Source organism: Brachypodium distachyon, chromosome 1 (genome assembly GCF_000005505.3).
Source record: "Brachypodium distachyon strain Bd21 chromosome 1, Brachypodium_distachyon_v3.0, whole genome shotgun sequence".
NCBI classification, from domain to species: domain Eukaryota; kingdom Viridiplantae; phylum Streptophyta; class Magnoliopsida; order Poales; family Poaceae; genus Brachypodium; species Brachypodium distachyon.
In genome coordinates, this window is record NC_016131.3 from 1 (window position 1) to 10,580 (window position 10,580).

The following is a 10,580-nucleotide window of genomic DNA, read 5'->3' on the forward strand; positions in this document are numbered from 1 at the left end:
CTAAACCCTAAACCCTAAACCCTAAACCCTAAACCCTAAACCCTAAACCCTAAACCCTAAACCCTAAACCCTAAACCCTAAACCCTAACCCTAAACCCTAAACCCTAAACCCTAAACCCTAAACCCTAAACCCTAAACCCTAAACCCTAAACCCTAAACCCTAAACCCTAAACCCTAAACCCTAAACCCTAAACCCTAAAAACCCTAAACCCTAACCCTAAACCCTAAACCCTAAACCCTAAACCCTAACTTTTTAATCCGAGTTGAACCTGACCCACAAGCTCAAGTCTTTGGCCTAGTCCTCAAGTTGTTGCATTCTTCAGTGTCTTTGCATTGGGGCCTCCAAGTGTTGCCGATCCTCATCCTCGAGTAGGAAGATATTTACAAAGAGCCTTCTATTAAATGTTTATCGTGAGATCATTAGGATATTCTACAAGCTTGAGAGGTTGCATGAATATGGATGATATTAACCTTGGAAGACACTAGAAAAATATCTTTACGGAGAATTAGGAAAACTCTAAAAGTAAGATATTTGTGTAGAGTATTCTAGAATAAACATATTTATAGGTATAAGTTTTGAATGGTCGTCACTTGTCACTAATCTAACAGTAATGTAATCTTATAAATAAGAGTGTTCTCCTTTCCCATGAGTTGTACAAACAAAACACCAAGAAAAAATATCCCTATTAGAAGAGTTGCGAGCTACTCCCTTCTTCCCATTTTATTCAGCTTTTGCTATTCGTTCTGCTAGTTGTTCATCATGGATTCGTTGATGAAGAGATTTATTGTAACTCCAACCTTCCATGTAAAGTTTTAGGACCTGTTGTGTTGTTGTGTAATTTAATTTAGAGTTACATAAAAACGCGAAGGCAAGAAAATTAAATCACCAAAAACTTACATCCTTCGTATTTTCATCATCAACTGCACGAAGATTGCCTGTCACAGCAATTCCATCTTCATCAACTTAAACAATATTGATTGGAAAATAAGTAATTGTTCCATTATATGAAATGCAGTCAGTCGAATTTTATAATAATGTCTTACATTACACAATGTCTTCCATACACAAAGTCTATCGAACTCAACATTCTCGAAGTCACCAGCTTCAGTTTGCAAAATATGAATAATTCCATGATGCTGCTCAAGAAATACAGCAAAGTATAAGAAAAAAAATACGGACATGCAAAACCTTCATGAACATCAAAATGTAGATAAAATACATACCAAGCCCAGCAGCTTAAACTCTCCGTTTCTGTATAAAACGGCAAACTTCTGGTTGTTTAGAATCATGTGGTCACGGATACATGAGATCCTACAAAATTTTAAAAAGTAAAAAATAGAAACTATAAAACTTTCTTGGTTTATTATATGAGCAGCACAATCATACCCATAAGAGTTCAATTGTTTATCTGTCATCTCCACAAATTCTCTAATCAACAACCCTATAAAAAGGAAAATTAACACTATATTGCAACAACAAATGATAACATTTACAGGAAGAAATCTGGATAAAAAAAAATCTCACATTGTTCTAAATCAGTAGCTTTAGCTCCAGGTAACGGTTCTATCGTACACAATTCAAGAATGCTTGAATATGCACACCCATGAAGGGCACTTGCTTTCTTAGGATCCTAAGACGTATGAAAATACAACATTAAAACCAGATTATAATTGATGGATAAATATCTATATTCCTAATATTTAAAAACACCATACCATAAGACAACCATGAAAAAGTGGAATATCCAAGACCTTGATAATTTCTAACACTGCTGCTGTTGTGCCAAACCCATCAATGCTGCATGGCAAAGCCCAAAACAGATCAAGTTAGCTAGTTAGCGATAGCTTTATGCACGCCCACCCAAATTTAGTAACTAGCTACAAGCATTAGCATACCTGTTCAAGTACGGATCCAGATCGATTTGTGTTGCTAACATTGGTAGTACAGTTGACTCTTGATTCCAGCTCGTATTGTCCTCAGGACTCCATCCATCAACTGAATCCAATAAATTCTGAATTGTTTCGAGAAGATCTTTCTCATAAATTAATTGCTCCCAATTGTTCTCAATGCAGAGATTCCGATGCAAACTGAGGTAATTGATCACTGCAACAAGTGGGAATGTCCCGTCAGGATGGTCACAGACAATTTTTTTTGTCTTTCCATCTGATTTGATATTTACTATCTTATACTCAGCCATGATTTCAATCCTACAAGATTATACCATTGAATCAAAACAGAAATACTTGAGAACAGTATATCATAGCAAAGAAAAAAAATATATTAGCATGAACGAGGCCACAAAAATATCTTGGGTATCCCATATAATTAACATGAATCATTTGGAAATTATCAAATGAAAGAGATTATGCAGGTGGGCTTTAAATGCTCTTAAGTTACATAATACTTGGGACTTCATAATTCTGTATCCAGCCTAGACGGGCCCTGATCACCTTTTTATCTATGTTGCCTTAAATGCATCCCATAAAACATCTTTATTAACTCAATCGAGAAGGTTGGTTTATTTTGCCTTTTATACCAGGGCTTCCACAACTCTATTAATAAGGCATCCCATAAAAACAACTCTATTATCCCACAATCCAGAAGGCTGGTTTAGTTTGCCTTTTATACCTGGGCTTTCACAACTCTATTAATAAGGCATCCCATAAAAACAACTCTATTATCCCACAACATAGAAGGCTGGTTTATTTTGCCTTTTATACCTGGGCTTTCACAACTCTATAAATAAGGCAAAAGTCCATGTATGTAACTTAAGAGCTTTTATTATGGACAAGGAAAAGACAGACATTCTACCATGTTTCTAAAAAGAGATAGCACAACCAAATTCAAAAAAAAAACTACAAAAAACCAACTGCATCTTACAGGGCATCTATAAATCTACCAGTACAAACGTCCATTCCAAACAATTTTCAGCTACATAAAAATGTCTTAACCCCTAAACAGTAACAAACTGATGAAATCAGTCCCTAGCAATTACAGGTTTGTAAGGGGATTCAGGGTCTAAATGACTGAAGTAGCAAACCTAGAGGTACATATGTGCATGTGGCCAACATTACAACATGAAAGGAAAATCCACTCCATTCTAAAACTTCCCCAATGACCTGTACTACTCAGCTACCCCCATTCAATCTTCTACAAATTTACAAACCAACATGCTAAAATTACCTCTTCAATGATCTTAACTGCCACACGATGATGAAGTCACCCAATGCCCCAAAAGGCTTCAGTCTCTGAAAAGTCTTACCACATCAAACATCCAATGGACTGTTAGGACTCAAGTTATGGACACTACAAGTTGGAAGCACATAAAGGATCATATATATATTCAGTAACCACTTGAATGCCGACTGAAATATTAACAATCAAGTTTCAGAGAAAACTGAAACTGAAATTAATATGAGCAATACACAGCTGAGCATATTTTACTCACATTGAAATCTCATGATGATATAACAAACCGACCAACGTGGATTGCTCAGATGAAACCTCTCCTCAACCTGCGACATGCGACTCGACACACACGGTACGCATCCTCCCATAGCACAGATGCCACGCAGCTACACAACATTCGTATCACCAGGGATGCATCATTGGACACACACGAGGCCACCTTCGCAAAGTCAACCCAGCACTTCTACCTCTCATGAGAGATCCAACACTAGCGACAGCCACCTCGCCCCTGGCAGCGAGTGCATGGATCATCAACTCACCAGCACAACAGGCGCCACCCGAGACGCAACACCTCCTCTATCCACGATGCACCTTCCCAGATGAGTACGTACGGCATCTGACAGGAGCGGCACACCTTTGGCCCATCCACATGACCAAAGACGCGCCACTGGAGGACTGGGACACCTTCAGTCGGTGTCTCGCACGCAACTTCGGACCGCCCATCAACGGCGACTTTACCGGCGATCTGGCGCCACCCCGACAGGCCAACGCCCCGTACGACTACATCTACGCTTTTGAGTTCGCCAACGGACACAACGCCATGGACGACTCGGCTATGATGGCCGGGACGCCTCCAGGGCCGATCCAGCCGGCTCCCCCGATCCTCGACGATATCGACGCCCCCGTCCCCTACGAGGTCTTCAACGAGCTCCGACTTGCGAGCTCCGCCGACGACGACATGATGAGCGTGCCACACGCACAGGTGTTCGACCGTGCCAACCTCGTCGCTACCCCAGAGGCTCTCGTCTGGCCGAGCCTCGCCAGCACCGTCGAGCTCCAGGCGGGAGCATCGGCCTGGAAGCCGCTCGAGGCGGTTGCCCGACGTCCTCGCCACCGGTGCAAGCCTCCCTGGCGAGCATCTTGCTAATGGAAGAGCTACCACATAGCTTCTTGCCATTAGAGAATAAATATTTAGGAAAAAAATAGATTGAGATATATTAGGAAAAGAATTCAGGATTTGCTTTGTAAAAGGTATTCCAATCTATAAGGAAACCTTTAGAGATTGCTTAGTGTGCAAGGCAATATTATTTAGGAAATAAAATAAAAGGAAATAGGAATTAGATTGCTTAGAAGCCATGTCTCCTCGGGACTATAAATACAAGGGGATCTGTAATCATTTGGAATTAAGAAAGAAATAATCAAAGGGGTAAAACCCTCAGCTCTCAAGCCTTCAAGCTCTCTCTCTCTCAGCCTCGCGCGCCACCGCCGCCCCATCACCACCGTGCGCACGCATGCGTGCCCCAGCTCACGCATGCCGCCGCCCCAGCGCCGCCTTTCACCGCTGATCACCACCCACCGCCGCCCTCACAGTCACCGGAGCCCGTCCGGACTGTGACAGTAACGTGCCTATTGAGATTGATGGAGTGTTTAGGTGTCTAGTCTGTGAACTCTAATTTCTGCATTCATAAAGTCGGCAGTAGTCTCATTTATGTGACCACCAGCGCATTCGTCTTCCGCAGCCCACTGTCGCCGCCTCTCTCCTCATCTGGCTAACTAATGGGGCATTAGTTAGTCAGTCCCATGTGTCTTGGGTTGAGCATGCATTTATCTGATTCTTAATATAGGTTTCTTATGAATGTCTTCCATCATGAAAAAACATATTGGTGATATTTGTCAATCTGTGGATTTATAGTCAAGTTGAGCATGCCCTGACCAAGCGGGATTTGTCAATCTCTGTGTATTTAGTCCAGTTGGTGGTGGTGGTCCATAACTGCCTGCTTCCGACGTCATCGGCATGCTAAATGAACTCTGACATCATTTGTTTAGATTTGATTACCCCAAATTGGAACCCAATTTTGTTGTTGATTATTTTCAATTTAACTATGTCTTATTTCTTTTCAATTAAGCTTCATTTTTTCCATACTTGTTTTATTCTTTCTGTCACATGTTAGCATTTAGCTTGGTTATCTTCCTTTGTTAATATTCTATTCATGCCTATCTCCAGGAGAGTGTGGTTGGTCCCGATCAACAACTGCAACAACAATTTTTATGCGTACTGTTCAGTAGCAACTCTGATTGTCCTTTTTTTATCTTCAGGTCAACAATAGCAGCACCACTTTTACAGTTCTGCAGGTCGATTAATACAACCTGGAGATCATCAGGTTTTCAGCTTCCACCAGTCTCCTTATTTTCTGTTTTCAATTTGTGTAGTGCCCATTTCATGCTATCGACTCTTAGCTGCATGTGTTTTTTTACGAAATATTCATTCTTAACCCATTGATTTGTTTTGTTTAAAATATTGCAGCTAACCTGTGTGTTTGAGTAGGTTAGGGATTTGTCTGGCTTTGTGTTGTCTAGTCATGCTTGGGCCAGATAGGTAGAGCTCTGCCTACTGCATTTGTGCATGAATGATGTCTTTTTGAATTCAGTTTCAGTTGCATTATTGTGTGAAATAATATGTAGATTATACATATTTTTAATTTCCTTTTGCTGGAACTTGGTAGTGTAACCTGCAGTCAGCATTCTTTATTTATTGTTGACAGAAAAATGTTAGATAACAAATATTTGACCATTTTTTCGTTGTTAATTTGGTTCACATCCGTATGGTATAGTCTTTTATTCTCTTGTTTTATCTCTTAAGTGTAGGTATATACCCCGGATCTCCTTGTTACCATGTGAGCAGGGCTCAGATTATTTCCTGTTGTTGCATAGAGCTCTTTGGGCTCAGATTATTTCCTGTTATTTCCAATCAATTATCCTTGGTCCAACGGGGAGAAGGATAAATCCTTCCAATTATCCTTGGTCTCACGGGGATAAGGATAAATCCTGACAATTATCCTTGGTCGCACGGGGGAAGGATAAATCCGTTCAAATATCCTTGTTCCGACGGGGAGAAGGATAAATAGGAACAATTATACTTGGTCGCACGGGGAGAAGGAGATAAAGCCACACAATTATCCTTGGTCAGCGGGGAGAAGGATAAATTGTAAATATATCCTTTGTCAACTGGGGAGAAGGATAAATCGCTACATTTAGGGTGTGTTTGGTAGCCCGCCTCACCTTGCCAAGCAAATCTCACCTCATACAAGCTGACCTTAGCTAAGCTGAGCTGGGAATTTGCAGTGTGTTTGGTAGCCTGTATCTGTCTAGCCAAGCTGAGCTGAGATGTTGTTTGGTAGCCTGCCTCAGTTTAGGCATGCCGAGCTCAGATTTTGTTTGGTAGACTGTATCTGAGATAAGTTGTGGTTACCTCCTCCCTGAGCCGATGAGATTACCATGCCATATAATTTTTTTAGCAAAGAGGTCACCTTATGAAACATATAAGTAGAAAGTATGAACACCAACATTATAAATAATATTTAAACACACATAACAAGATCCAAAAGTGCATACACGTTCCATAATAAATTCATATCACATACTCTGCATGCATACATCTCCCTAATAATCCATATTACATAAAATAGGCATCCATAAGTTCTAATTCCATTACACCATAGATAGTTTTTCATCTCGCATCAAGTCAAACAAGATCAGGATTTTTTGCAATGATACGCTTGAATGCAGCTTGACGAACATCAGGTTGTCACTTCATAACCGACAAGTTCGGTCAAAGCTTTTGCAGCTCGACTAATATGGATCTCTTTGAATCCTTTGTCGGTCTTCAGACCTTTCGCCGCTATGCCGGCTAGACATCGCAGCATGCATGCTGACATAGGAGGGGTCCAAGTCATCACCTTCCCGGTCTTCTTGGCCTTAGCACCTGCGTCCGGAACTTCGTCCACAGATTCAGCCATCTACACCCAACAAAATGACAGTTTTCAGCACCAATATGACACATTTCAGCAAAATATAACACATTTCAGCAAAATATGACACATTCCGGCAATACATAAACATATTTCAGCAATATATAAACACATTCCAGCAATATATGACACATTCCAGCAATATATAAACATTCCAGCAATATATTCCAGCAATATATGAACACATTTCAGCAATAAAATCAAGTATCAAGTCACAACGTGATACATCAAATGTTTGCGACCCCCCTATTCGCCCACATCGCTTGTGCTCCTCATCATCGGGTTCCGGTTCCCATGTTTCCTCCGGTGGAAAATATTCATCCTCTCCAAACTGAAGTATCCAATTATGGAGAATGGCACAAGCTATCACTACTTTTACTTGGGTCTTGTAAGGATGGAATGGCTTATTATAAACAAATTTCCAATGGTTCTTGTATGCAGCAAAAGCCCTTTCAACCGATATCCTCAGAGAAGAGTGTCTTAAGTTGAACAACTCTCTATAATTTTCTGGATGATTCCCTCCACCATACTCCTTCAAGTGGTATCTTGTTCTACGATATGGTGGAAGGAAACCCGGTCTCATAGCATACCCGGCATCAACAAGGTAGAATTTTCCTATGAAATTGCAACTATTAGCTACAGCAAATACTATTGAGAAATATGTAACTAATAGGTTTAAATTAATACCTGGAGGAAGAGACAACCCATCATTCCTCTCCACGGCATCCGCAAGTATAAGGGCATCATGGGCTGATCCCTCCCAACCAGCAAGCACATAGGTAAACTTTAAATCAAAGTCTACCGCAGCCATGACGTTTTGGGTAGTGCCATCTTTTCTACCCCTAAAGGCGGCTGAGATATTTATTGGGACTCTAGCAAGCACATGTGTCCCATCGATTGCTCCAATACAATCCTAATTTGTAAATACAAGTATTTTCTATTCATCAGTCTTCTCAAAATAAATAGTATCTACATTTTTGAATTGACATATAAGTTTACCTTGAAGTACGGATTGAAGCGGTTGTTTTCTTGAATTTTAGGATGGATTTGAGCGGAGGGAGGACGGATCATCTCATCTCGCAACTCTCCAACAGCATATAACACCGCCTTAAAGTACCTACTAATAACTTCAGTAGATCTTCTAAAAATTGGTTGTAGAGCTCTAAACCTTGTGTTGTGGTCAACTACTAGGAGAAACATTGCTACTTGTTCCTCGATAGAAGTATGGATACTATCTTTCAATAATTTTCTCTCTAAATAATTTGCACAAATGAAAAAAAGGTGCTATTTTCATCCTTAGCTGATTTGAACAATTTATGTCACTAGAATGATAAATATATCTCAAATTTGATTCCCTAGCTATTTCCATATCAATCCTCCGACCTATTGGTAGCATTGGAGTTTTCCTAGCTCTTCTTGAGATAAAGATCATGTATGCACCAACTACCGCTGCGAGACCGGCTGCTTTCACAATTAATTGTCGTCGCTTTCTTGCCAAATCATCCATCTAAACAAATAAAAACAACAACAAATAGTGCTGTAATACACATCATAATGGCAACTCTAGCAGTGCTGTAATACACATCATAATAGTGCTACAATGGAGGCAAAGAACAACAATATACATCATAAATCTGTCCACAAGCATTGTCCAAAACCACAAGCATAGCACACAGAGAATGGAGGCAAGAACAAGTTTGTACCTCGGATCTGGGCAGAGAACACCTGCTGCCTGGACTTTTTGGAAGGAGGAGGTCAGTATGGGGGAGCAGAAGCTTGCAGCCGTCACCGGAGAAGAGGAGGTCTGTATGGGGCGAGGTCGCCGGGGGGCGTCACCGGAGAAGTAGCTGTCGCGGGCTCAGCCTGGACTGACGGCGGAGCTCCCGACCTCCATGCCGTCGACAAGGGCCTCGAGGGTGGCGGGCATCGGAGGGCGGCGGCGGGCGTTGCTGGGGGCGTGGAGAGCGGCGGCGGGGGCATGGAGGGTGGCGGGCGTCATAGGGGCGTGCAGGGCGGCGGGCGACGTTGGGGGCGTGGAGGGCGGCGGCCGGAGGGCAGGGGGAGGCTGGACGGCGACGGGAGCGTGGAGGGCGACGGGAGCGTGGAGGGCGGCGGGAGGCGATGCGGGAGGGCTGCGGCTGTGGGGGCGAATGGATTGGGGTTTCAGGTGGGGCGGGGGGTCTGCCCGGTTTGCCCTAGCTGAGTTGCACGCGCGCGGAGATTTTTCGGTCGCGCGGGGAGTTGTTTTCGGGATGAGTCCGGCCGAGCTGAGGACAGAAGCTCAATTTGGAGTTCACGACCGGGCCTGGCCGAGAGCCGTTTCTTCGCATGAGCTGGGTATGGCTGAGATGCCTCACCCGGTCTACCAAACACCCAAATTTCGGTTGGGTTGGGCAAATCTGAGGTCGGCCGACCTACCAAACACACCCTTATACTACATCTACACTTAGACAACACTGTGGAATGATAACTGCTGGCAAGGATAAACGGATAAATAAAGTTTACTACAATGCCAGGAACCCTAAACCCCAAAACCCTAAACCCTAAAAACCCTAAACCCTAAACCCTAAAATTCCTAAACCCTAAACTAGAAAGTGATCCACTGAAAAGTCGCAACCCTATTCTTTCTTTTCACCAATGAACTGATCGGTGACTTATGTGATTGTGTGATCCACTGAAAAGTCGCGACCCGGATATCCTTAATTATTGTTTCAGGATTCAATGCTTTATTTTAGAATTGGCTCGATCAAAGGTGCACATTAGTTTACTCCAATACCTACACTCATTATTCCTTGATTTGTCTTTTCGCGCAAGAAAAAGGAAGTCAAGAGGGAGCTCTTTTTATTTGTAAAGAAGGGCAACCCAGCATGCATGACTCGTTTCTATCTCCTTCGAAGCCCGTCCCAAATTTCGTGGACGATAAATGTGTGTGGGAATAGCTGCGAGTCTGTCAATCTGTTAAGTCGCCAGCTGCCTTGGTCTCCAAGCCATGACTAGTTACATTTATTGTTTCGTAGGTCGAAGAACAAAACATTGAAGTTAAATAATTTGTAAGCAACGACCAACTAGCCAGTCGTTGCACTACTTGCCGTGCAAGGTTGGAGATTCAAAATAAAATATAAGTAATCAAGTTCGTCAGTTCGTGCAGCAGTACAAGCTAGGCACTCGGTAGAGACTGAATAGCAAAGTGTCTCATGGATGATGCATCGGTTGCCTCAAATCCTCAATACAATACCCCGTCGACCACCCAGAGGCGTGCTATATATACCGTTCCCCTCGCTCTGGCTAGAAACAAGCGAACACAGAGAATACTGAAAAGTAAGTACACATACGTACATACAGCTCCATACCATATAGGACAA

At 42.3% G+C, this 10,580-nt stretch overlaps 1 protein-coding gene across 1 annotated transcript; it reads right to left on the minus strand.

The window, feature by feature from the left end:
* Positions 1-898: 898 nt before the first annotated feature.
* Positions 899-2,198, minus strand: LOC104581917 (ubiquitin carboxyl-terminal hydrolase MINDY-1-like; the record flags this gene model as incomplete). The annotated part of the gene is made up of 7 exons (XM_010231079.1): positions 1,897-2,198; positions 1,717-1,798; positions 1,526-1,631; positions 1,388-1,442; positions 1,225-1,312; positions 1,050-1,137; positions 899-963 (listed from the first exon to the last, which is right to left on the minus strand). Coding segments are annotated over exons 1-7 (786 nt in total), but the record flags the coding sequence as incomplete, so codon positions are not given.
* Between the last annotated feature and the right edge of the window lie 8,382 nt (positions 2,199-10,580).